We start from the raw sequence: 25,690 nt of genomic DNA, 5'->3' as shown, positions 1-25,690 counted from the left end.
AAGGGCTCCTTTTTTTTTTTATTACCAATGAAGGAAACATATGGTGTTCTGTCTACGGTATCCCAAAATGGTAACTTTATATTTACTGATAACAGTTCTTAATATTAGTCTTAGTAATTCTGACAAAATGTCACAGCTTTGTCCTTCAGATCACCCCTCAGAAACCAGCCATAAAAACTTAGAAGCAAACAACTTCAGGAACATTTTCCTCTAGATTATTTCCTGTTAAAAGTAAGAGACAGCAGTAAAAATTGAGGCAGTACAAAGTGTAAATCTTGATCTTTTATTAGGTCAAATGATATCAGTAATTCTTTATCTTTAATGCCTACTAGGTTGCACCTATCCTGCAGTCAGAAAAGCTCTTAAACATACCATGCAAAGCCATTCCACTAGCTGTGAGACCTTTCAAGATTTTATGGCAGTGACCAACCAGCTCATCTTTGAAGCAGTGGTCAATAAACTCAGTGCTTTTAATGCTGTTAAAAGCTCCATTCTTGTCCTGTGGAAACTTGTAGTAGCACACTGGAGAAGCAGTGAGCTTTTAGCTCCACCATCTCGAGGATGTTGCCGTAATTGCTACTACATAGTTTAGACAAATGGAGATAGATGTGTGCCGGGCAGGGAGAGACCGCTCCCTTTTCTAATATGTGACAACTGATCATTAAGGGAACAGTTAAAGTGCCATTACTTCAAATAGCAAAGGGCCCGTGAATGGCACAGATCTCCAAAATCATGTTTTATTGTTGTTGCAAATGTGAAAACCTTCAAAATTATGTTTTCACATCATATTACATTAGAACTTAAAACTGAGATAGTCCTGAGAAGATTTATTTACCCTCTGTCTTCAAATCCATTCAAAACCCAACGTGTTTCAGGAATTCATTGTTGTGGGTGGTAAGATCTCATGATTTTCATTACTCATTACAATATATAATTCTTTGACTTTTCTTACAGACATAAAGTTGTTGCTTTAATTGTCATGAAGTATTTGTTGGAGAACTTCTCCACCAACAACTCCCTACATCACCATTCTCATAAAGCACTGTGCTCTCTCCTTGGATTTCTTATGGCTTTATGAGCAAAGTCAAACACTGACTGAAAATAAATCGCGGCTACATACTCACTGCCCATTAGGATGTATCATGTCCAACGATTTCAAAAGTGGCATCCCTCCTATGCAGTTTTTGATACATATTTTCAGTTTAACCATTTTCTTCAGCAGAGTGTGTAAAATAATCCTCTTTCAATAGAAAAACTAAACCCCACCCCGCTTAAAAAATAAACATTTATGTCAAGACTTGAATGTTGAAACAACTAACAGAAGCACAGTGGCAGACGAAATGCCAAAATGATCAACAACATTGGATTATACAAGAATACAGTCAGTACACTGGTAGATCATAGCAGTACACGGCTAATCAATACTGAACACAGAAAAGTGAGTCTTAATACATATATATACATATAGATATATATAGGAAGGCAGATTTGCTTTGGAGGGAAGAAAGCCTCTCTTCTCCTCTACTTCAGGACCTTCAACAGCAATAGCACTTAAGTTTTTCTCTATACATAACTGCAATTTGTACTTTGAGTGACAGCCCACAGTGAGAAGACCACCCATTAGCCACTGCAGATTTAACTGGATTGACACTGCAGAGCAAACACATGCTGTTCCATGATGGTCTGGCCATGGGCCAACAGCCGTAATATCTGTGTATAGCTATAATTTTTAGCTATTTCGGATCATGTGACTTATATTTACTAACTTCTTAGGCTTTCTCGGGCCAAGGGGTTTTAGATTGATCCCACTACACACAAGCAGGGAACAACACACATATTTCCGTTCTAGAGAGCAAAACATAGAGCCTGGATCCTTGATAATGGGACAGTTTCCTCAGTAACTGCAGCCAGTCTGCAGTAGTGCTAAATGTGGCTTTTTTTTTTTTTTTTTTTTTTTTTTAAAGTACGTCTTGTGGTATTTTTGCTGCTCTATATTTCTCCACCTGGTATTCCTATGAGTGAGAGAGTGGAATGATTCACACACCACCTCTCTGATAAGTGTGACTTCCTTTTCTCACCCACACAGGAGATGCTGTGGTGTACACAGCAACTGTGAATATTCTACCAATTTTGCGTAAAAACCTATTGCTCCCAGAAATCGCATCTCAACATTTGAGAGTGAAATTCATATTACTGAGCAAGATGTATGTGATTTAAAAAACTATCTACTCTCTTCTTATATATACTGTGGTACGTTTTGAACTGGAAAACTCAAATTCTTATATGATACTGTATTTCCCAACCATATGACTCAGTGGGAGAGCAAACGTTCGATGAAAGTTTCCTTCACAAACAAATTACAGACTACTTAAAGGGCATCACATTCATTGCCTGGCTGAATGATTGCTTTTGAACTTAAGTAAGGGCAGCCTCGTAATGACAGAGGTACACAAACAAAGCAAACACATCTGGGCTGAATTGAGGTGGTCAGTGTACAGGGAGCCAGAGAGAATGGCTTTGTGTTGCTGTGACTCATGATAACACACCTATCCTCTCAGGCTCAGAGACACAAAGACATGGAAAGCAGAGGGAAGCTGCATCCCATCAAACGATGCAATTAGCATTTGCGCGGGGCTAGCCTTGTTGTACTATGACACGAACGACGCACAGTTTAATGAAATCACTCTTCCTTGTTTGCACCAAGGAGACACAGTCTCCTGCTTTAAACCTCGTTGATGAAAATATCCACAGTATTCGATGCGTCTGGTAAATTCAATTCACAATAGATTCAATAATAATTGTTGAGACAAAGGGATACTCTTAAGGATAAAACCACTGAGTAAAAATCACCCTATATTACACAAGGTTTCCTGTCAGCAGCTACAGACAGTAAAGTCTCCTGTCAAATAATGTAGAGCCTCATCAATGATATTCATGAGCTTCCTCTTCAGCAGAAACCCTGTGGGTTTTATTATGCGCCGACCTCTAATGTTGATCTGCTATTAAAACGTCCATCTTCTCCCAACCACAGGGCAAAGCAGCTACATTTTTTTTATCAGTGTGACACTGGGAATTGTCCATCTCAGCAAAATGCAAGATCAAACACTTAAATCTACGACATAATTCATGACGTGATGAATGAATACACCAAGGTTCATGGGTTTTTTTGCGCAATGTACATTGAAATGTATCAGGATTTTGTTTAAGGTGCACATTTTACATACATAGGAAAGAATGAAATGAACTAAAGCTGGCTCCTATCAGCATGGGATAGGTGTTTAACTTCCTTCTAGTCTGACAAAGAGAAACAGGCTATAACTCGGCCAAGAGGAGGACTTAAACTCTGCAGTACAGTAAGTGGCACCTCAGTGGACAACAAACAGAAGCCTGTTAGTCCTTGTAAGGACCATGGTACCTGTCTGTATACAGAATTGAGACAATATGTTGATAATCAGTCAGGACAAAATACTTCCCTGCACCTAACGCGTATCTGCTGGAGGGGTTCCATGTTTTTAATTATGTAAGGCTTCAAAAGTTTATCTCGGGTTATACAGTAGACGTGCAGTAACTGAGAGGCAATTATTGTGATATACAATTCGTTTATAAAACAATGATCTACCTCGAGCTGGTTAACAATTTCCTGGCATACATTTATGTAAATTGATCCCTTAACATACAAAGTTAAAAAGAGCTCTCCCCTATATCGCTATACATGAGTATGAGTAAGGGTAAGGATCAGTCGAATGAATTAAATCTGAGTGCAGCCAAGGATCAGCTATGAATTAGGGTGAAAATGACCTGCGATGGCCTCTTAATATAATGTCTGTGCCACTGCTTTCTGAATATAAATGACTAAATGTTTGATGAACCCACATTTCCTTTATCCCTCTCATACTGATAAGTCTCATATAATGTGGGTTTATGGCATGCTGTTACTCTATAGATGTCTCAAGGTTAATGACTCATGTATTCATAGCCAGGCGGCAGCAGCTTCTCCATCTAAGTCTTTGTCGCTGTGTTGATAGACAAGGGGTAAATGTATCTATGCTCTAACGTTTACACAAGATGCAATCTATTCTAGTCCTCTTAATAAATATAATTATGAGCCAGCCATGGTTCCAATATAAACTATATGTGAACTATTTTCTTTTTTCAAATCTAATTTCAATCTGTGCATCATATCATATGTATTTCCCACACTTTAGCAATATTATGTATCACTTCCTGAGTGCTGAAATCAACAACATATCTACCTTTTATTCTCATAAGACCTCAGTAGTTTCCACTGTCCATGCACACTGCCATTCCTTCACAGTATGAATATTAAGTGCTACAGATTGAAATGCTGGAAAAGTTCTGCTTATTGTCCTTGTCGACAACAAGACAGTTTGTTTTTTACTCCCTTTGAGATTCTCATTTCCACTTGCCAGCAACTACAGATGAATATCCTTCCTCCGTTTTCTCCCACAAGGTCACAGTCACAGTTTACATTAACTAAAACATGGCTCACGTTGTACCATATACATCCAGTCATGTGGCACCCATCGTCTCATCTCAGACCACCATAGGAGTGTCTGAAAAGACGGAGCTAATGGATTCTGCTACTGACTTCTTCCTCTTCCCCTTCATAAGAGAACCAGCCTCTGCATCCAGATCCTCATCATCCTCATCCCCATTGGGGTTCACCTTGCCGTTCTGGCCCTGTAAGTCCTTCGAGTCTATGAATGCCACGTGCCTGTTCAGCTCAGCCTTGAGCGCTGGGTCCTCATGGGTTGGTGTCACACTGAGCATGGAGGAGTGGATGCTGTCCTCGCCCCGAGTCTTACCCTTGTTGGGGCAGCAGAAACAGCGACATGGCGTCAGGTAAAGGTACATGAGCACCAGCACCACGCTGGCCAGGCAGCCCACTAAGGTGGTGTATGCTGTGTTCAGGGTCTCTCCGCTCCCGTGCATTGTGAAGTTGTGAACCTTCAGCACCACATAGATTGTCTCATTGAAGACCTCGCTTGTTGCAAAGCAAGTATAGGTCCCAGAGTCCTCAGACCTCACTGGACTAATCTGTAGACTTCCATCTTGCAACACTTTGGCTGTCTGGTTGCTTCCAGGTGTCACCAGCACATTGCCAGGCATCGTCCAGGTCTTTAACATGTCCCTGTGTTTGGTGTCACAGCTGAGGGTGAGCGTTTGTTCCAGAAAAGCCTCTTCGTCCGCCTCCTTGAATGTGCTGCAATTCATATTGTCACCGCTGAGATCAAAAACTCCTACTTGTGTTTTTTCCGGGCCAGGCAGAATACACGTGTAGTCATCTTTGAAGTCCACAGCAGAGTTGAGTTTTCGAATGTACCAATGGGCGAGGAGTGTGTACAGATCACAGTGACACAGCAGAGGGTTACTGTGGAAGTAGAGGCCATTTTTAATCCAAGCAGGCAGCACCTGGAGCTCATCAATGGGCAACATCTTGATCTTGTTGGAGGACACATCCAGGAGGCTAAGTTTCTCCAGACGAGTCTTTTCCTTGACTAGCTCCGCAGGGAAGCGGGAGATTTGGTTCTGGCTAAGGTAGAGCTTCTGAAGGTTGATCATGCCAACAAAGGCTGAGCGGTCAATCTGTGAAATTTGGTTATGGTACAACAAGAGGACCTCCAGGTTGACCAGAGGCTCAAAGATAAACTCATCCAGCTGCCGCAAGTTGTTGGAGGACAGGTCCAAGTAGCGCAGGTGCTTCACGTATATGAAAGCCTCTGAAGACAGGAAGTGGAGACCATTGTGGCTGAGGAGGAGGTTATGGAGCTTTGGGAGCTTGACTGGGGTCCACTCGGACCGCAGCCGCGTTATCTCATTATAGCTGAGATCCAGCACGGCGGTGTAGTGGGGTATACCAGTTGGGACAGTGGTCAGATTCATCTTGGAGCAGCTCACGATGTTTGAGGCGCAGATGCATGTCTTATGGCAGTTTAGGGTAGATCCCACTGCTCCTGGAAGCCAGAGGAGAGCCGTGCAGATTGTGAGGAAGAGGGCCCATCTCGGATGCTTACTCCGGTGAGGTAATGTTTCCAACAGGCTCTCACCTGTTCTGGTGGCAGACTGCAACATGCTAGCAGGTAATCTAAATCCCAGAGAGGTTTACTACGATCCCATTCTCAGAAAACAGCATGGAAGAGCAGCTGGAGGATTCCCAGGCATTGCTGATTGAAGGCTGAAAAAAAAAGCAGAAACAAGGCCGACAAAGAGATATTATTAATTGATAGACAGACAGACAGATAGATAGATAGTTTTTTGTAAATCCTGTTTTGTAAACGCAAACACACACATACAAACTTATGCACGTACACATTCGTGTCATGCAGTGTGGGACAATTATTCAAATCCCAACTTAAACATATACCACAATGGAAAAAGCTGCATTCACAAATTCACTTGAAGGCACGATTTGTGATACAAATGTAAACAAAAGAGCTGCCTCATGTGTGCACTCACACATGGATCAAGTCTTTTAATACAGGGACTGACATTAGATGACTGATGCTGATGCTGCATGTTTCTCATGCCCATGTTAATGTTTGTTTATATCAGTACTGCTTAGAAACAGTCATAAAACATGCCTATTTTCAATATGATTTTTTGACACAAACACAAATAATTATTTTCTAATCTATAAGTAACATTATTCTAAATATATCTGCTTGGCCATTATTAAACAAAAAGTAACAACTATCAGCTGTTTTTAAAGTAGTTGTCCCTCCAAAACACCAAGTCACTCAAAATAGATTAGTATCTGTATAGTATCTGTACCGTGGACACTACACAGTACTTGAGTAAATGTCCTTAGTTACTTCCCACCTCTGCACCCATGTGAACATACAGTATCACATGTGCAGCGGCCACTGTCTCTCTATCTTGCTCATAGCTTCCTCACGTATGTATTGTACACAGTACAAACTTTCCTCTGCTGCTTTGCACGATTCATTTGAAACAAATACACACGCATACACCCGGTACTCACGCTAACCCATGTGCATTCACACTCCTGGAAGACATGCATTGATTTTTTTTTTTCCCTTCTGCTTCCCATTTCCCTCCCTCTCTTTCCCGCGGTCTCCTTATCTCTCAGACAAAAAACAAAAAACAAAAACACTGTTGTACCGAACAACATAAAGAAGAACAAAGAAATAAAAGACATCAAAATGTGAAACCATGCAAATATTTACGTTATGTCATATTCTGAAATGCCCTTGTCCATTTGTGGAAGAGCTGTGCAAACGTTGCATTGCACCATTCTGCTGGCAAAACAAACGAGCACAACATGGAAACGTGAGCCAAGGGATGGAGACGGAAACCTAGGGAGAGCCACCTACCTTCAACCGCGATGCAGCGATGTTGGCTTTCATTAAAACAGCTCCTCGTCTGTTTACAGTGTTGCTGCATACAGATCGTCCCCCGTCTGGCTGAGTCTGCTTCTGCTGCTGCTGCTGCTGAGGACAACAACGGATGCGGGGAGGAGGGAGAGCACTAGAGTTATCCTCGCCAAAATAATCCCGGTCCACGCGGCATCCAGTACCCGGTGCAAAATTACTCACAAAAAAATAAAAGATTACGTAAAGAGCAGACAACACACGTACTTTCAACTGCTGACAACCACCGATAAGCGACTGTTTTAAACAGCTCTCTCATTTGATTTCAGCGGAACATATTGCTCTGTATACACGCGGCCGCACGTCCGTCAGTCTTTTGCAGATAATTGGCGCATTTTGAGCAGGTCTGGCTCCTCTCAGCAGCCATGGAGATAATTAAGACTGAACAGTCTCTAGCTGACACGCTTCTCCGTGGCTCTTCGCAGGCCTGCTGCTGGCTTCGTGCGGTGCCGCTGCAGTAGTGGTTGACGTGTTATTTTTTTGCGGCAGAGGTAGTGCGTTCAAAAATCCAGAAGGCGCTGTTTACCGAGAGCGGCGATGCGCTGCGGAGACACACAGTTTAAAAAAAAAAAAAAAGCCATGAGACAGCTATAATGTGGGGGAAATGAGGAGTAATAGTACGATTTCAGGCATTTTAAAGGGTTACAATAGCTGTATGGCTGCAGGGTAAAAAAGTTGTCTATATGGTTGCTTCATATCATAATCATCATCATCGTTTTCCTCAACTCATCACCATCAGCAACAACAACCTCATGGTGAGGCTGACACGAGCTGTGTGCTGCTGTGCATATTTACGCTCCCAGGAGGAAAAAAAAATATTGATCATGGTAACCCTTTGACCTTTCCCCTAGCACCATCATCAGTGTAGGTCAAAGTATAAATCCTCACGTCCTGACCCTTCACTCATACAGTCCCAACATTTTTTTTTCTGTGCACGTGCTCCAGATATAAATGCTAGTTCTTGCAATAATCTGTTCACCTTTCCCTTGTGGTCAGATGTTTCGGTCTCATAGTCAACTAGAACTATGACAGCTAAAGCAGTTTTCCTTGAATTTCTGTTTATTTATTCATAATTTTTTGCCATGAAGAGGTGAGAAAACACTCAGGTGGCTGCATGTTCTTGTGCGCATATCTGATAAAATAACACATAGATTTCACTTACATGTGGCTGAATGTGGCCATACAAAGCTGTCACACATTTTTCTCTCTTCAGTCCATCGTCACTTAACCATCTGACAAATATAACAGTGACTGCATGTTCCCACTACTGCCACTATTTTTATGCTCTAAAAACACGCATATGTATCTTTGTGCTCTTTGCTGGATTAATTAGCCTAGAATGAGCAATACAAGTGGTAATTGTTGCCAGTTTATCTGTGATTGATAAACTGGTGAGTCAGGGGTTAGGCCTTGTAAGTGAAACATGAACAAAAAGCAGCCAACTTAAGAAAAATATAGAATTAGAAAGGTTGATTATTTTGCTCCTCAAAGTGTAAAAACAATGTCAAGTTCCTCATTACTGCAGTAGCTTCCCTGAGACACATTAATCACGGTGTCTGTGCACATCCAGGTGTCTCAACATTGCTCTCAGTTGTCACTACATCCAGACTTATAGGGCCTCTAAAGGTGAAGAGACAGAAACTACTCCTTAAATTAGATTATTTCTGAGTTTATTTAGATGTAAATTAGCCCAGGTAACATGTCCAGGTTTTAATATTTACATCAGTTCATTATTTTTGGGGATGAGTGCTTCAGGTAGGCAGGTGGGAGCCAACCCTGTGCAGCTCTCCAGCAATGATTCCCTCACATAGCATGCTGTTTTTGCTCACTGTGCAGACTCTGTTTATGTATTTGATTAGGTCTCTTCATGAGCGCTGACTGAGCGGGGAAAACCTTGTCATTTTTTACTCAAGTGAATCCACCCACATGCTGCTTTTTGAGAATTTTTTTTTGTTTTTTTTGGGTTTTCCTCAATTCACAGATCTGCTGCAGCGAGCCTGGCTTTGGCAAAGCTGTGAGTGCCTGTGCATTGCCAATAAGCTGCTACACCAATGTAGCCTCCCACTCAGAATGCCACCATAAATCATTTAATAAATGAAGACTGTAGCAACAAGGGACCTGACATGGGATAATTTTAAATGTCATATATATTATTACCTCATTATAACATGATATATGAATGGATGCAACCCTCTTTTGAGAAATTAGATAGGAATATATCAGGATAATGCACCACGTGATCAGCTCTGTGGCATCCTATAACTGGAATTATTTTGATGCTGGGGAAACCTGGAAATTCAGGTAACTGCAACTCTGCCTTTTCGCTGCTCTGAGCCCGAATTCAAACCTATTGGACCATGAGCAACGATAACAATGGCAGAAAAAGCCAACCCCACGGGAAATCGTAACCTTTTGTGATTTACTGTGCTTTGAATGCCACTTGGATTACACCCATTTAGAAAACATTTACCATGACAAGCAATGCAGAGTATATAACTGCAGAAACTGTGCTGGTGCTGGAGTTGCCTTGAATAGATGTGCTTTGGCTGGTGAAACAAACAGATTTGAAGCAGACTGAACAGCAGGCAGATATCTCTCATAATTTGCTTTAATAATATTCAATGCCAAATATAATTCTCTGAGCGCAAGATAAATCCTTGGTTTGACTTAAAACAACAAAAAAACCCCAAATAGGGCTCAGACTGTAAAACTCCTCATACAGTACATGACTGATATTAATTCTCAGAAATGTATTGCATGAATTATGTAAACATACGGTACCGGGAGATTCTTCTGTCTCATTAGGCCTCGAGTAAAATGCCAGGAAATACAGGTATGAGCCAGTGTGACTGAACATAGTGTGAAACCTCTGTCTGACCGAGCACATTGACTCTTGTGAGATGGAGCTGAAAGTGATTAATGTGCTGTTCGACTCCACTTCCTGCTGTGATAGGGATAGTGTTGCCTGGCAACTGCCTGCGGCCTTTCGTTGACTGTTTTGGCACCGTGGTAAATCTGAGGTGGCCTTGCCTTCTCTTGTTCTCCGTGTACCTGCTCAGATGGGGTTTCTAGCACAGATCGATGTCTCGATCTCTGCAGAAAAAAAAAAAGACTTCTAGAATACCTCTTCATGAACACAGGGTCTCACAGACAAACACCAATCACCAAATTTCACTTCCTGCTCCATAATTCATCAGCATAAACTAAAATATTTAATGGGTAAAATGTGACAGAACCTTTCTCTTTCTCTAGAAAGCTATCAGTCAAAGCAGACAGAAGTCTCCAACTTATGTCCACTTATTAATCATTAAGTGGTGGCAGCATTGTTAATAGCTCTTGTAACCAGCACTTTAGAAGCCAGGAGGTCATTTCTTCGCCTGAGATGACCCGATCATATTTCAGAAATGATAATGAGTGGAGTTGCAACAGACTCAGCATTCTGAAAGCTATTAACTTCATTCTATACATGGACTATCAGTGAGACATCTGCATCATTTGAAGCCTGATCACACTGATGGTAAATGATGTTTACATACAGCAGGCTCTTTCTGTGCTCCACCTGGCCTCTCTGCTGACAAGGTAAACATACACTGTTGTCTCCGAGCTGACTGGTTTGCACAACATACACTATTGGATGCAACTACACTCCATGCTGGCTGCACACATTAGACCTGCAGCTGGGTCCACAACATGGCACAAAGTACAAAGGTTTATTTTTTGCCTGATTACTCTCATTGTCTCATTGCATTTGTCAAGATGTTAGTTTTTAAACCAGAAATAAGAGACTTTTTTGGCCACTTAGGGGCAACAGAAACAAGTTGTGAACACTGACATCACATTTTAAGATAATGTGGCAACTAGCTAGCAAAGAGTGGCTTATTTACACATCCAGTAGTTACAGAGCAACAGTATCATTCTTTTGGCGTTGTGCTTGTGTCCACCTGTTGTGTACAAGTCCAATATTCACTCTATTTTAGCACTGTTTTTGGTCTCTACCAAACCCTGAGGGAAATATTTGGCTCTTTAGCTTCTAAATGTTCAAATATGTTCACTAACTAGTCACTATGTAATTTCCCCATTGTGGGACGAATAAAGGTGAATCTTATCTTATCTAACCATGTCTGTAGGTAGTTTACACTGGGTAAAGTTGTGAGCCAAACAGCTAAACAATGAGCTGAAACTCATTCTACAGCCCTGTAAAACTGAATGAAGCTGACAATTCAGGTGATAATTCTCTGTGTGAGTTCTTTAGTGTGGGCGATCCCTTTCACAGCAGGCAACAATATTTCTTGTTATTATAGAAATATTGTTTAAAGCCTCTTGAAATGCTGTTTGCTACACATTAAAAAATGCTTCCTCATGAATTCATGGTTCATTTTCTCACTTAAAGGTGTTAATGGGCTGATGTTGATCATGCAGGTAGATACCACGACAGCTTGCACCAAAGACATTGCTAATAATGCATTAGTAGTAGTGAGTTTGACGCAGGTAACCGTAACTAAGTGAGGTGTTCAGCTCATCAGGGGTCAAGTTGCTGTTCTTGCTGTATCACTTCCCTCCGGCTCCAAAAAAGTGGAGACATGTGGATGCAAGAAAGGTCTCAAGAGGAAAGAGCAAAAAAAATTTTTTTGCAAAATTGAATTGTAATCTTTGTTTAGCCTAAGTCTGGACTGCTCTTGGTTTCCATGGCAACGCTTTCAGTTTTCTGTTAGATCAGAAGTGCAGGGACGAAACAAGGCCACTCAACCAGAATATCTTAGAGAAAAAGCCCACATGGATGGCACATGCTTCGATAAAAGCAAAGCTGTTTGTAATCTTGGCACGTCTTATTCTCCCATCGCTTAGCAACAGACCGTGCTTCAGCCATGTGCACTATGATGGCAGAGACCACTACTCTAAATCATGGAGAAAGGGCTGCAGGTGTCAGCCTACACTGAGGCACTGAGAGCATTAACAATGGATGTAATCAGGAGGCAGGGCACACATTGTTTTCACTCACTAATTAAATCTGTCACTAATGCAGTTACAAGCTTTGCTGTAATAAATGGGTATAATTACCTCTGTCAGGTGAAACCGTCAAGCCAAGGACCCATTACAGATCTATTTAAAGCTTTATCTGGGAAACATTAAATCTGCAACAAATCTACTGTAAATAGACAGAAAAAGAGGATACAGTTTTGTTTTGTTGATATAGAGAGAATGCCAGAGAAAGAGAGAGAGAGAGTGCAATACTGGAGGACAAGACATTTCCCAGTCTGTATCTCTAATACCTGTTAATCTGTTCCTCAGGGCAAAGATAAAGGAGTTGATGCGTGCTGGTTGTTCCCAAAGGAAACCGATGATTCTGTACTAATTAACTATGTGGGAAAACAACGATAATCCTCTGTCTTTGCAATGAGAGCTGTGCCCCTGCACTCAGCCAATAAAATGAGGTCCCCTGGAGAAGGCAGGAAAAGACTCCAAATAGTTAGTGACTCACTGCCTTGAAAATGTTTGGCTTCCTGTGTCAGAATCAAGAATTCAAACGTGGCTTGTTGAACGTGATAAGGACGCATGTGCTCCTGCAAATTACAGCAGCAGTTTTTGCCTACAGCACATCTTGTTTTCAGCACTCAGCTCCATGTGCTTCTGTGTTTTCTCCTCACGCTCAGTTTTTGACTCAGCGTCTCTTATAAGTCTCTGCTCTGGAGCCATTTTGGAGCGTGTCAGAGAGGTGCAGCAGGCAAGGCAGCAGCAGTCAACACAGAGCCCATTACTTAGCAGAGAGGACTTCCCGTCCCTCGCAAATGACTGACACTGTGCACAACCCGGACTCCCTCTTGTTATCTTTGCTAAGAGCCCATCAAGCCAGAGTGGACAGGTTAAAACACTAGCCTGCAGGGCTTGTTTGCTGAGCACTTCTCTCTCTCTTTTTTTTTTGGTTTGTTTTTTGTTTTTTTTTTCCTCACTTTTCAGTTCTCAGTACCCGTGTCTGTGGCCACTAGTGGCACATCAAGCCTGGATTAAGAGGTCTTCTCTACAGCTCTCCAGTCAAACGGCAATGATTGTGCTCCAGGGGAGACAGAAAATTGCATCTGCGTTTTGGAGTGGAGTACTGTAATGAGTCCGAGAGGAAAGCATGCATGGAAGTAACAGGGTGAAGTCCTGAATATCTTTTCATACCAGGAGAAGATGATAGAAGAGGCTGAGAAACATACATTTTTCTTCATTTTAAAAATAAGAGTATTTATCAATGAAATGTGACACAGTAATGCAGTCTGAACAGTGCATATGACACTGCAACAACAAAATGTAATACAGAGGCTTTTTACAGGAATGAGACGGTGCTTAATGTAGGATCATTTTCTCCAAAACCACAGCAAGCTAAATATGGAAACATTACATTATCATGGGCTGAGTGCCATATGATACAGGAGGGAAGTGTAATTGATAGGGTGAGTGGCTATACCTCAGAGAGATTAAGGAGCCTGAAAACATAAATCTGGTGCACCCTCACATGAAATGCTGATGAAATGTCCTCAAAACCATAAAGCAAGTGCAGGATGGAGGGCGGTGTTTGTTAGGCCACAAAGGAGCAGGAAAGGAGAGGAGATGCAAAACTGAAAGGGGAGATCGCTGATGAGAAGAGAAGGGAGGGTGGCAGTGCAAGAGGGAGTTGGACGGAATGTCCTTTGGCTTTTCTGAGACAAGTGTCCTGTTGCATCATTAGATCAGGGGTTTTTACTGTGTGCCTTTATTTATTCAGCTCTGGGCTGTGAATAATGGAGCACACACTGAGGAGGTTCCTTGTCAGCGGGAGGTGAAGACACAGCCAGCTGAGGGGAATCAATTCTCTATTTTTACTCATATGTGTGTGCATGTGTACTCTTGCCAGAAACTCGCTTGTGTGTTTGCTAATGTAATTGAGTGTACACCTCTTCGATTAATGGACACGTCGATGGTCTCAGCTGCCTCTAAAATTAGACACACCTTCCTGATTCCCATCATTAGCTGGTAGAATATTATTAGACACTGATGAGCCTCCGCCCCACCCCCTTCCTCCCTGAGCATCTCTTCTTCTCATTCCCCCTGAACTCTGGCCTTCACATTGCCAGCCAAAACAAAAACTGACTGCTGTGATTGCATAAGACACACGCCTCACTCGTGAATGCACTGCAGTGAGTCCAATATTAGTAAGAGGATTTTACAAACAGGTTTCAGACTTTCTCCTATTTAATAAACCCTCAGTCTTAACTCTATCCTGCCAGCAGGTGGTTTGTTCAATCCCACGATGCACTAGTGGGAAGTCAGCCCAAAAAGCTAGTGCAGCAGCAGCAGCTTCAGAGACAGACAGACCAAACCCTGAGTTAAGCTGGAGCTGGCCTCAACAGTTGTTATATAATGGCTGCTGATGCTGATAGCAGCGTATGATGAGGGAGTGAATGAGTCAGTTTCTCTGGTGCTGGAGGATGTATCTATTATTCAGGTGCGGGTTCGCCCTCAGGTGCTCTCCCATGTGCCCATCTTTCAGCCAAGACTGGACACTCACTCAGCAGTAACTGAGATACAGCCTGTGAATGTGCATCAGAGGTGAAAGAGCTCGCTATGGCATACAGTTCAGGTTCCAGAAGCAGAAACTGTTTCTGTAGACAGAAAAAAAAAAACCTCACAAAATTCAAGAGACTTTAAAGTTTAGGATGTGTTCCTGGCCACATGATGAATATCATTTCAGTATTCTCTCTTTTTTGGCTCTGTTTTGGTCTCCACCAACTCCTGAGGAAAATATCAGGCCCTTTAGATGCTAAATTTGCTATGTTCACCAGTGAGTTGCTACTGTATCTGTTGGCAGTTTCATGGAAGAGAGAAACTGCACAGTCATATTATTATTCTCTGTGGATTTACCACTACAGCTGCCACTTTGCGCAATACATTTAGTCATCTGATTTATTGTTAACACTTTAACTGAATTTAGTTTACAATACTTGTAACAGAGTACTTTTACACTGTGGTCTTTTACTTGGTAACAGATCTGAATACTGTGCTTATTTTATTTTATTTACTTTTCCCACTGATTAAAGTCAGATTTCTTCAGATTTGAGAGTCACTGGATGACTCATTCACAAAGCTGCACTGCTACTGCTACCCTGCTGCCATTAAATTCAGTGCCTGACATCCATATCATGATAATGGCTATCCAGGGTCCAGGGGCGTCACACACACTGCAACCGAAACAACCACAATCAAGAGAAAAAGCCTGGTGCTCTGGGGATCACAGCAGGGAGAGCGCTACTGTAAATTAAACAGATTTGTTTCAGGCCCGTGTCAGTCTGTAATAATCTTCTGTTTTGGGAACAGCCTTGTGGCAAGCTTTAAGGGATTTAAAAGGCTCTGCTTCTCTTGCTGTTGCCTCTATTAATCACAGTCCTCTGCTCTCTGTGGTGTGTGGACGTTTTCTGGGAAACAGGGTTTAATGCAGGGTCATTATTACGATTCCTGTGTCTGCTGTCAGTGTCACAGAGCTGTGTGCTCAGAGACAAAAAAAAAGGAAATCTCTTCTCCTTACACAAACTTATAGTTAAAAACAAAAATCATAATTCTTCCGAGGTGTAGCTCTGTTGAGCACCAAAGTGTCCTCTTCATAACCTTGTGAGTGGATTTCTACATCTGAGTTTATTTTCATGCCTGAATACAGAAGGAAAGATCCCGTAGTTTATGTTGTCAGAAATAGAAACCCTGTTGTTTTTAACATTTGGCCTTTTGTCTAATCGGCCTTCCCCATAATGACCTCGCAAATCTACACTTGCTCAATATTTATTTTCCATTCCCTCAATACCACTGTATTACTTTATTATTTTGTAATCTCTGCTCAGACTTGAATCACATTTGAAAAGGCTTTGAGTTAAGCTCCTTATTTTTTGTTATTTTTAAAAAATATTGAGTATAATACACATGGAGTCTGGTAGACATAAAACTGGCTAATTAAAAAAAGATCACATAGCATTTTAATTTTATTTTTGACAATATTAGATTATTCCAAAGTTTGAAAAATATTTTAAATTTAATGCTTGACTATATTTGCCATATTGTGAGACAAAGCTCGGTCAGTACATTTCACAGCAAAGAGATAATGTTATCGATCATGTCCAATAAAGGTCAACAAAGCCAGCAGGAAGCAGATGTATTTACACAGGTGACACTTCTCACTTGTTCCGTGTTTGTCTTTAATATATCAGCAGATATTTGAACTGTATGAAGGATTACTGTCAGAAACACGAAGAAAAAAAAGCCATTCTCATTTCTTTTCTTGCCTTTTCTTGATACATGGTGGTTGCTGGCCTTTTTCTGTGTTCATATAATAAGTGCAGGCATATTTGTTGAGTATATAAATGACATGAGGGAGGTTGGGCACAAGCAAGCATGTGTGCAGGGGTATTCTTTGTCTTGTGTGGATTACTGTTACCAAGAACCAGCAAAGATTTTGTGAACATGTGCCTCCTGATGAATGCTTGATTACATAAATGGACAGCACTGAGTTAGAGGAATAGTTTGACATTTTGGGAAACATGCTCATCCGCTCTCTGGAGGAGAGTGAGCTGAGAAGATGAATACCACTCATATCTGCCCGTTAATGGACGTGGACATGAGAGTGGTATTGATTCTCTCATCTACGTCTAAGAAAGAGAATAAATGTACTGTGCAAAATATCAAACTATTCCTTATTTCTTTATTTTTGTTCAGGTAAATATGAAAGTTTGTCTGACTGAAACTAATAACATCTAAACTTGTGTATGTTCTGCTGTGGTAGATGTCAAAACATGTTTTTGTTTGTTGAACCACTGTGTCTGAGAGCTCGACTAGCTTGAAGGCAGCTTGGCTGATTTTCAATTTCTCACCCTTCTGAATGCTGACAGCTGGCTTGGATTATTAACTGTGCAGCATCTGTCTAGATTTCACAACATCACCCCCTCCTCTTCCTCCTCCTCCCAACCCCGCCTGCAGGACTCGGCTCTCTCTCTGGCTCTAATGAGGACAGAGGATGTGCAAGTGGAGAGAAAAGACTGAAGGGCTGAGAACAAAAATAGTTAAAAAAAAAAAAAAAAAAAAGGTTTTCATTTCAGTCGCCTAATAGAGCTGGTTCACAGAAGAAAGACCATCAGCAGCTCTGCGTGTCTTGTACAACTGGCAGAAGCACATTTGATTTATCTGACTGAGTGAGAAATGAACAAACTGTACTAAAGAAATGGCAAGTTGCAGCATCAATGTTTCACTTTTGCAGACCTCTGGCATTTGTAGTGTTCTCATAAATATGTATGTCACGACTATTTCTGTCACCTAATGTTCACTTGGACAGTTAGAGTGAGTAATGCTTTTTCATCAGCTGTCAAACCACAGAGAATGGGTTGTACAGTGTGAGCCAGAGGGATATTATACAAAATAACTGTATTTCACAATCATTCTTTTCGGACATTTTAAAATTCACTAACCTCTATTTAACAGCCTTTCAGGGAAAGATATGATCATTTAAAATTCTGTTTTAATCTGTAATTTAGCCTCGTTGGCCACGGTTTCAATTTCTTCAAAACAAGTGAAAAAAATGTGCCACAGAAGGGGAAGGAGTGTTACCAGACAGTCTCACAGAGATGTGCAAGAAAAGGCAGATTGTTCCAATGGAAACATTATTTAATGTAAAACTATTTTCAGAAATTGAAGTAACAAAAATGTAAATGTCATTTTTCAACTGGTCCACTAATCCTGTTTTATTGCCACAAAGCCAAGTTCAAAGACAAGCAATGGAAATATCATAAACTGTAGCTTCTGACTTTTAGTTTTAGCCACACTAACAGCACGACTGAAATATCTCAACAACTACTGGAAAAATAGCCATGAAATTCCGTACAGACATTGGTGGTCCCCAAAGCATGAATCCTACTGACTCTGGCTCACTTTTCCACTAGCACCACCATCAGGTTGATATTTGTGGTTTTGACTGAGATATCTTCACATCTACTGGATGGATTCAAAAGTCAGATACTTTGTTTTATGACCAAATACCTGCAAAACGAATGGCATTCCCATCAGCCTCAGCTGTACTGTGCATTTAGTGCTAATAAGCAAATGTCGGCATGCTAACACACTAAACTAACATGGAAAACACGGCAAACATTACACCAAACATGCACATAATGAAAATGTTAAGCATACATTAGCATTTGGCTCAAAACACTACTCAAAAAGTGCAGCCTCACAGAGCTGCTAACATGGCTGTAGACTCTTATCTTAATATTATCATTACAGTCATTTTTTGCAAGAAATCCTATTTTTTGGAGGAAAACATACCTGTAGTGATTTTTTAAAGACACAACATGAAATGCTTTGCCTTGTTAAGGAAGCAAACTGTGCAGGTCTGCCTGACAACTGGAGGTGATACAGCTTGGCATCACTGCTCCAAGGTGAGAACTTAAACCACTGGAGGTCAGCAAAAACAACATTTGCAGGGGGTGTTGAGTTAATCTTCAGATGCCAGTATCACAACCACTGCAAGCAGAGCTACAGAAATACAGGGGAAAGACCCAAGTGCAGACTCTGAAGCAGAGTTTCTGCAGATCAGTGCTTTATTTGAGGCAAGGGAAAAACTTACAGAAAGGTGAAGCTGGCAGGGGTCAAACCTGGAGAGAGCAGTCCAAAAGGCAAACAAGCCCAGAAAGCACAAGCAGGAATCCAAAAATCCAATAAAAGGGCAAAAAAGGTCCAACACAGGTACAATGAGCAAAACACGAGGAGCCGGGATATGAAGCCCAGAGTAACACAAGACAAAGTCCTGGCAGCTGAAAAATGGAAACACAAGACTATAGATACACTGGGAACTAATCAACTCATTAGACACAGGTGGAACAGGGGGGCAAGCACACAAAGGCAGGAAGTAAAACTACAACAGAAACATAAGGAAAGTAATTTCAAAATAAAACAGGAAACACTAAACAGAGTCCAGGCAGGAAGTAACACTGAGGGGCAGATCATGACAGCCAGTGCTTTACCTGCACTTTTTCTCAGTTGTGATGCTGCTGGACTGATCATTCCTAAGCATTTCATATGTCCCACCTCCACCACTTCATCCACCGGCAGGCTCTGAGCCTGAGACTCTGTGTTCGCCACTCCCCACTCTCTGTTGGCTGAGCCAACAAGTTCGCATGATAAACTGTTCCATGACTGAAAGTGATTAATTGTTTTTGCTGGAGAGCCACTATTTAAAATAATGTTAAAGTTCCATGTTAAATCAAGGGACATAAGTTTTTTTTTTAATAGAATAAGATCATTTGTTATGTAACTACACCTTTTCTCTGAAGAGAAGTGAAGAGAGAGAGAATAATCCTCGTTATGAAAAATAAAAAGAATACAGATTACACCCACTCCCATTATATCAAAATGGATAAACCAAAAACTAAAAGGTGGGCTTAGTAAAGATAGATCCAGGGTCAACTGTGCTGTGATTTAGAGCAGATGCTCACTGAGGGGAAATACACTTCCATGAAAAGGCTCCGAGGGCTCATGTTTACGGCGGATATTGATGTTACATTTAATACCGCAAAGTTAAGGTCTGCTGATATAAGCGAGAAAGGGAAAGAGGGTACAGAATATAAATGCAAATACCCAATCTTCATCAGCAGAGAAGAGACTTGTGATGTATGATGGATAACCCAGGCAGGGGAGGGCATGGCCTTCGCCTTGGTTCTGCCTGATGACACAGCAATTAATCAGCTGACTGTAAGCACTGTTTGGTTTCTGTGAAAATTACACGGTGGCTATGGGACATCAATTGAATTTGCAGTGTATATTTTGAATTATGCACAAGTGTTCCTCTCACAAGAGGTTGTTATAAGCGGAGACAGCCAAATGCTTAACTTTGGTCACTGCATGAAGATGCGGTTTCTTACTTTCAGTCTGTTCATTCATCCTTTCATTCATTCAGTCAAGTTGTCTGTCAGCATCTCTAAAATTCACCACTCAATAAGTTGCATCTGGTTTGTTTAGCCCACACAAAAATCAAAGTGTTTACGCAAATCAAGTGTTTATCGGAGCTGGCAGGTACATTTTGTTACCTGTGGACAGAGCCAGAGCTAGCTGTTTCTCCCTGTCCCATCTTTATGCTAAGCTAAGCTAACTGGATGCTGTTTCTTATCGTACAGACATGAGAGTAATATCATCTTATCTAACTCTCAGCAAGAAAGCAAACAAGTTTATTTCCCATGATGTCAACATTTCTAATTTCTGAACACCCAGATGAAGACTTAAGTTTAAATCACAACATGTTGGATTCTGGCCAAGTTTCAATAAAGAGAATTAAAGACACAACATAACTAAACATTTTTTTTCTTTCTAAACATATTTGAAACCTTGAATGTTTATAACACGCCTCAGATGAATAATCTCACCTCTCCAATAAAGTTCTGAGCTAAACAAAGGGAAAGTTTGTAAAAGGGCTGATAAATTGGATTGAATTCTATTGTACAGGAGTTGATGTCATTGTGCCATTGCCCCTCCTGTGTTTTTTATGGCTACTCTGTACTTTTTTGTGGTTCTGAGCTGCGTGTCCTTCGAACAGATGAAGGTTATGTCTTGCTGCAGTGTAAAGCAGCAAAGCCCCTGTAGGCTATTTGTGACTCAACCAAGGACATCTCACCTCACTGCACCCCCAGCCAGATACTACAAACGCAAATAAACATTCTTATTCATGGACGCTGTCATCTCTGGAAAGTCCAGCTAAATGTTTTATTAGGGATCTAAGGAAGAGTTTTACTTTTACTTATGATCTCAATGAATGCAAAGCTGTCATTCCATGTGGAGTTTCACTCAAAAGACACATTTTACAATAATCAGAAATTAAGAAATGAATCTGTCGAATTACATGAAATTACTCACAGTCGGTAAGGGAATAAAAAACAGTAACTCAAAGGGGAGACATGATGTTCTCACAATAAAAAGCGTGACGCTGAGGAGAGTCATCAAGCATCTGTGGGCTTGAGGCGCAGTGTATTTTTCCAGTCAGTAATTAAGAGATTAAAATTAACATTTTACTTGAATCACCACAACTCTGAACATGGAAAAAATAATAAATAAATAAATAAAACAATATGGTGTAACAGTGATGCAGGGATGAAGAAACAATGCTGTAGAATGAGCAGCAAGAACTAAGATTCAAATGTATTTTCTTTTTTTTTTTTTTTTACCGTCTTGGCTCTTTTTCTAAGGTTCAGTGTTATTATGTGTCCCCAGGCAGACAGGCAGCCCAGAGTGTCGGCACTCATCAGTGACTCAGTGTGTGCAGGGGATGATAGTGCCAACCTGGAGCCAACAGAGAGTGCTAATTGTGTTTATTTGGACTCTAATGCATGACTCTGGGAAATCAAGCAGCACAAACCAGTTACCATCATTGGTTAGTGTATTTTCTAGCTGCCTACAGAAGGCAGGTTGTCCCAGGACTCCCAGCAAGCAATCCAAACTTGTGCTAATGATCTTTATTGTTTAAGTCAGTTCTAAAAAAAAAAAAGAAAAAAGAAAAGATAGATTTCAATCATGTATCCATCAAACTAAAATCTTTGCCCTAAAATACATATTTCCTTGAATAAATTTTGTTATTAGGAAAAAATTTGTTATTAGGTATTAAGGTGTCTGAAATGGTGAGGTATTGTTTCCTCAGTGCTGCAGAGTAAAAGAGTAAAACCAGGTAGGACAAGATGTTATGATCTACATGCTCTAATAACTCTGAAGGAGTAAGTGGAGCATACAGTTCAACATTTGGTTTTGATTTAAACAGACTGTGAGAGACTCAACACCCCCTCAGAAATCCAGTTTGGGTCACTGCTCTTCTCCAAAGGCCTTGCAGTTACACTTAATGGAATAAAATTTAGCATAATTTGTGAGTAGCGGTACAGTCGAAATATGTGATGATGCCCAGTGACACTGAGGGTTTTATTGGCTCAGATAAGTGTGTGGAGCCTCCCCCGTTTGGTGAGGTGCATGATGGGGTGTTAGTAATGAGTCTTATATGACCTCTCAGGTGGATGTTGTTCTCTGGGGTATTGTGGGAGGATAAAACTGGAGCAAAGCTGATTTAACTCTGGTCAGATACTGGCTACCCACATGTTTCATAAATGTATTGACTACTAGAATCACAGAAAATGATGTAAGAATGCAAATGTATTAAAATAATATGGAATGTAAATATTAAAAATGTGTGAATTTTGCCATGAATTTGCTTTTAATAATAATACGCCTACTCAGTTCCTGGTCCCTGGTATGTCATTCATGACAGCCATTAAGCTTTGAGTGAAACAATTCAGCTCTGTATGAAATAATGCAAAAGGACTTTTCGCAGATCACATTATCCCTGGGGGTTTGACGTCAGGCCAAACATCTCTTCTTGCTAGAACAGTGAGTTTGTGTGTCTGCATGAGTGTGTGCACACTGCTTGACTGCATCCTACGTCAAACGACTGAACTGAAATGCACTGACAGAAACAAAAATACATCCAAATTTTTCCCCTCTCGCCCCTTTCGCCTCAGACAAAGTGATCTTAAAAACTTATGGCATTTGCCTTGATTACTGATTGACTAATTTCTAGTGTTTGAGACCTTTGCCGCACATGAAAGAGGGCAAAAATTTCAGTGTGAAACCTTAATATAATGGCCAGCTTTATGATCATGTAAATAACTGAACCTCATTAAAAGCCCTGTTCCATGTGCATGAATCAGTGGGCTTCATAACTGTTGCTGTGGAGAATCAAAAGGATATTTTCTGGAATTTCAGGTGTTGCAGTTGCTTGTTAAATGTGAGAGCTCCCCCTACTGATGAGATCTGAGATTACAACAGAAATCAATATTAGATCAGCAGCTGTAATTAGGCATGAATCAGCCCACCTGTGTTCAGTTTAATAGACAAACTGAAAATAATCACTGACCCAACATGGCTGCAAAGCACACTGAACACTGCTCCGATTGGCAGGTAATGTGTAAGTGTGTGTATTTGTGCTGGTGGAAGGTGGTGCTGGTGGAAGGTGGTGGGGGTGAGGGTGGGGGGGCGGTAAAGTTGAGTGGTGGAGTTGGAGGGGGAGTGGGGGGACTATGTGGGGATCCGGGCAAGAAGGGAAGCTGAAGTCAGGGTTGCCATGGAAACCATTGTATTTCCCTCCCTTTGTGATTGGTGCTGCTGGTATGAGCAAGCATCTGCTATTTCTGTCATTATTCAACACCTCACAGTCACAGGACACACACACACACGAAGACCAGAGCATTAACAAATACAAAGACCCCTCTATATTCAGCTTCTGTCTTCAAAACGCCTCAGTAGTATCACTATCATCACATCTTGGCTTGTTACACATTAAAACTCTTAGGGCATTGCTATTATTTTTTGGTTCAGTTGCCTTAACAGGGTTTAAAACACATTTCAGGGCAAAAAAAATGAATATCTGATAATAATGCCTTTTTCCTACAGATCATATGAGTGACCGCAGCTTCTCAGGGGCAACAGCAGCAGCAGCAGCACACAGCCTGATCAACTGTCCCTGATACTCAAAACCAACAGTGTAAGACAAAACAGGGTCATGTCTTTGTAGATATAAACAAAGCCATGATAATCAATATGTGAACCTGTGCTCAATTTGTTTAGCTTCCCACAATTCCATTGATTCATCAGTGAAAAGAAACAATGACTCATTAACGAATCAGGGTTTGTGGAGCTGCACGTCCACTGATGAATGAATTCTTCAGAAAATACACTGCATGAAAGAGAGTTGTCACATACTGATGTGTGGGATAGTCCATTTGTGCAAATCCAGAGGGAGGTTTAAATAATTTGCAACAGCTGCAATGAGAAAACCTAATAGTAGAGCCCATACACTGTGATGGATAACAAAGGGGATGTACACAAGGTTATACTCATTTGGCATAAGTGTATTACTAAAAGTCTGATTTGATATGAGGGAGAGACAGCAACAGTGGGCCAAGGAGTTAAAACCCAGAAGCTAATGAGACACAACTTCAAATGACAAAACCTTAAGAACACAAACAAAAACATAAAATCACGCTCCGTTGCAATCTTTTCAAAATATTCTAATGTAGTAGTGTCTAAAAGCTCCCAAACTACCTCTCTGCTCTAACTGAAATGGTCGGGCTGACACTGATCCAAACATTACTCAACTTCAGATATTTTTGTCTGATATTACTTTTGGTGCCAAACAGATTGTGTGTTGTAAGAGGAGTAGGCACAATAAGCAGTACAGTTTCAGCCTGCTAGAGAAAATCGGAAGAAAATCTTCTATCTTGTGTAATTTTGTTGGAAGTAGATGCACATTTTCTTGTTTTTTTTTTGCAAAACTGTACACACATTGCATGTACACATGAAGGGAGCCATTTTTAATTGAAATAAATTGAAAACAGCTCTCAAGCTTGATTCTTTCAGTGCAGCTGAAGCTTTTAAAGCTTTATTATTTATCATCATCACATTTATCCTGGGCACCAAGTGACACTTTTGTCCATTATAACTTAATGTGTTGAGTATTTTTCAATTAATCACTTATTTTGTGAAATATCCAAAATCCAAGTTGTTTAAAACCAAAGTACCATCCTCCTACAGTCCAAAATCCAAAGATATTCTATATAAAATAATATAAAACACAAACATTTGCTCCCTTTGCTCGATTAAACAGCTCTAACAATTACAATCAATTTCCAGTTAATCATCTAAACGATAAGTCTGTTGGATCCTTCATCTCACACACACCAGTGGTGTAAACAAACTCATTCTATAGGGCAGGAAATGGTTCAGTAAGTGTAATATGTATGTCGTGTGGGTCGGGCTTTTGTAAATGTTAATCTCAGCTCATTAACATTAACCACTGGGATTCATTTCCTCTCTGCGAATCCATAATCCAGCCTCGTGAGAGGGCTTTTGCCGGATTGTGCATCGAGGGAGATCTTGGCGAGCTGAGCAAAAGGAGACAGAGAATTAGAGAAATGCTGATCCTAAGGCTAAAGGTGATTTTCTCTCCTAATTGTTGGGTACTTCTGCGCCTGTTAGTGGGACCTGACGCGGCCTGTGACCTGCGGTAAATTTAGCTTTACGGGTGAAAAGCAGAACCATCCCTCCAATGTGTAGCTCCGAGTCTGCGAGGCACTAAGACCCAGTGGAGAGGAGGGGAGGCTGGGTGCTGCCTGTTCACCCGCCGCCTGCCTGTCTGCTCTGCACGGCTCTGCAGTTGCCCTGGGCACGTGCCGGACCCAGTATATGTGTGTATGAAAGTG

General features: G+C 41.0%; 1 protein-coding gene across 3 annotated transcripts; it reads right to left on the bottom strand.

Annotated features, from left to right (window-relative positions):
* Positions 1-302: 302 nt before the first annotated feature.
* Positions 303-12,801, bottom strand: amigo1 (adhesion molecule with Ig-like domain 1). 3 transcript variants are annotated; one of them, XM_041065273.1, is made up of 3 exons: positions 12,683-12,801; positions 7,356-7,472; positions 303-6,196 (listed from the first exon to the last, which is right to left on the bottom strand). In XM_041065273.1, the coding sequence occupies exon 3, from the start codon at positions 6,091-6,093 to the stop codon at positions 4,555-4,557; it is 1,539 nt and encodes a 512-aa protein (XP_040921207.1). In that variant the 5' UTR covers positions 6,094-6,196; positions 7,356-7,472; positions 12,683-12,801; the 3' UTR covers positions 303-4,554. The 3 variants fall into 3 exon arrangements, with proteins under 3 accessions (XP_040921207.1, XP_040921223.1, XP_040921215.1); XM_041065289.1 differs by lacking the exon at positions 12,683-12,801 and having other exon boundaries at positions 303-5,975; positions 6,069-6,196; positions 7,356-7,703; XM_041065281.1 differs by lacking the exons at positions 7,356-7,472; positions 12,683-12,801 and adding an exon at positions 7,209-7,271.
* Between the last annotated feature and the right edge of the window lie 12,889 nt (positions 12,802-25,690).

Source organism: Toxotes jaculatrix, chromosome 2 (genome assembly GCF_017976425.1).
Source record: "Toxotes jaculatrix isolate fToxJac2 chromosome 2, fToxJac2.pri, whole genome shotgun sequence".
NCBI lineage: Eukaryota > Metazoa > Chordata > Actinopteri > Toxotidae > Toxotes > Toxotes jaculatrix.
Note: the sequence above shows the minus strand (reverse complement) of the source record. Positions and strands in the feature narration are given on the sequence as shown.